General features: G+C 58.4%; 1 protein-coding gene across 1 annotated transcript in view; it reads right to left on the bottom strand.

The window, feature by feature from the left end:
• Window positions 1–1,970, bottom strand: part of STIM1 (stromal interaction molecule 1) — a gene marked incomplete at its 5' end in the record, with an annotated part of 42,784 nt that overhangs the window by 9,573 nt on the left and 31,241 nt on the right. Inside the window, 1 exon segment of the mRNA XM_029286515.1 lies at window positions 509–869. Coding sequence (XP_029142348.1) covers window positions 509–869 — 361 coding nt within the window.

Below are 1,970 nucleotides of genomic sequence, written 5' to 3'. Positions count from 1 at the left end.
GAAAGAAAGAAAGAAAGAAAGAAAGAAAGAAAGAAAGAAAGAAAGAAAGAAAGAAAGAAAGACAGACAGATGGTGGGGTCCTAGGTGCCCTCTGAGCTGGGCAGTTTTCTTGCAGACGTTTCATGGCCCAACTAGGAAACATCATCAGTGCTGGAAGGGAGGAAGGGAGGAAGGGAGGAAGGGAGGAAGGAAGGAAGGAAGGAAGGAAGGAAGGAAGGAAGGAAGGAAGGAAGGAAGGAAAGACGGTGGAGTCCTGGGCACTCTCTGAGCTGGATGGTTTTCTTGCAGACATTTCATGACCGGACTAGGTAACATCATCAGTGCTGGAAGGGAGGAGGGTTAGCAAGGAGGACGAGGACGAGTGAACAGGAGCGCAATCACGATGTCAGTCCGTCAGACTGGACAGGCCTTCTCCTGTTACTGCTAAAAGAGAGTCTGCTGAGCTAAGGGCCGACCTGGGGGGTCCTGGGTGCCCTCTGAGCCTGGCTGCTTGTAGACGTTTCATGACCCGACTAGGTAACAGCATCAGTGCTATGATCATCATAGCAGCAGCAGCATTGACGACATCCCCTCGTGGGGTCATGAAACCTCTGCAAGAAAAGCACCCAGCTCGGAAGGCGCCAAGGACCCCAGGTCCCTAGTAGGGGCTGCTCACCTCCCTCCCCACTCCTCCCCTCCCCACCGGACGTACCTGCTCCAGCTCCTGCTCGGCGTATTTCTGCCTGCTGAGCTCGTTCTCCGTCCCTTCGCGCAGCTCCCGCAGCCGGTGCGCCTCTTGCTTGGCGATGCTGATCTCGTCCTGCAGCCTCTTCTCCAGGGAGACCTTCTCCACCTCCACCGTGCGGTGCTCCTCCTGGGCCTTCTGCAGCCTGGGAAAGAGGCGGGGGACGATGGGCCCTGGGGCGGGTGCAGGAAGGGCCCAGCCGAGGAAGAGCAGGGCCGAGCGCGGCCGGGAGGGAAGGCCGAGGGCAGGGAGGCCTCCTGAGGTCCCGAGGCCCAGGAGGCCTTGTGGAGGAGCAGCAGCAGCCGCGGCCGAAACCTGGCAGAAGGGCTGGAGAGGAGACCCAGAGGAGAGCAAGGGCAAAGCAGGAAGGAGGGCAGGGAGGGACCGTCCCAGGGTTCCTCGGGAGATCTTCCAAATCTCCTTCGTTTGGGTTCAGGGCCACCTCCTCTCGCAGGAGGGTCTGGGGGGAGAACCTCACGGGGGGAGGGGAGATCTGGGGCAGGCGGGGATGCCAGGGAGAAGAGAGCGAGGAGCTCGTTTCAGCCCCCTCCCTTTCTGCCACAGAGGCTTTTTTCCAACCACCGGAGGGCCCAGGTGGAGACCCCTGGATCTAATTCTATGCTACAGGGAGTTCTTGTAAGTTTAGTGCAGGGGTCTTCCAACTCGGCCCTTGGATGACTTGTGGACTTCAACTCCCAGAATTCCTCAGCCAGAAGTCCAGAGGGTCTTCAAACTTGGCCCTTTTGTGACTTGTGGACTTCAACTCCCAGAATTCCTCAGCCAGCGTGCTTGTGATGTCTCTCACTCCAAGGGGAGGGCCTTAGCCTCCATCAGCCCAAGGACACTGCCTTGGGTCAGGGGTGGGCAACTGTGGCGATCCGTGGACTTCAACTCCCAGAATTCCTGAGTCAACATGGAAGCCAAACGCCAGCAAGAAAGCCACCAAGCTCAGAGAGCACCAAGGATCCCCCCCACCCCCTTTTGTCCTGTTACTGGATCACGTCTCCTTCGGCAGCACCTCTTGGGGACATGCCGGAACACTTCCAACTGAAACAAGAAGTGGGCCGGGGGCAACCAACTCCCTGACGTGCAAGGAGGAGCCCCGTGGAGGCTCCACCACCCTCACCCTGCGGGGAATTCATCCGACGTTCATCCCAGAGCGAGGAAGGAAGGAAGGAAGGAAGGAAGGAAGGAAGGAAGGAAGGAAGGAAGGAAGGAAGGAAGGAAGGAAGGAAGGAAGGAAGGA

Source organism: Protobothrops mucrosquamatus, unplaced genomic scaffold (assembly GCF_001527695.2).
Source record: "Protobothrops mucrosquamatus isolate PMUCROS unplaced genomic scaffold, P.Mucros_1.0 scaffold3960, whole genome shotgun sequence".
Classification (NCBI taxonomy): domain Eukaryota; kingdom Metazoa; phylum Chordata; class Lepidosauria; order Squamata; family Viperidae; genus Protobothrops; species Protobothrops mucrosquamatus.
The sequence above is the reverse complement of the archived record's forward strand: the minus strand, read 5'-3'. Positions and strand labels throughout refer to the sequence as shown.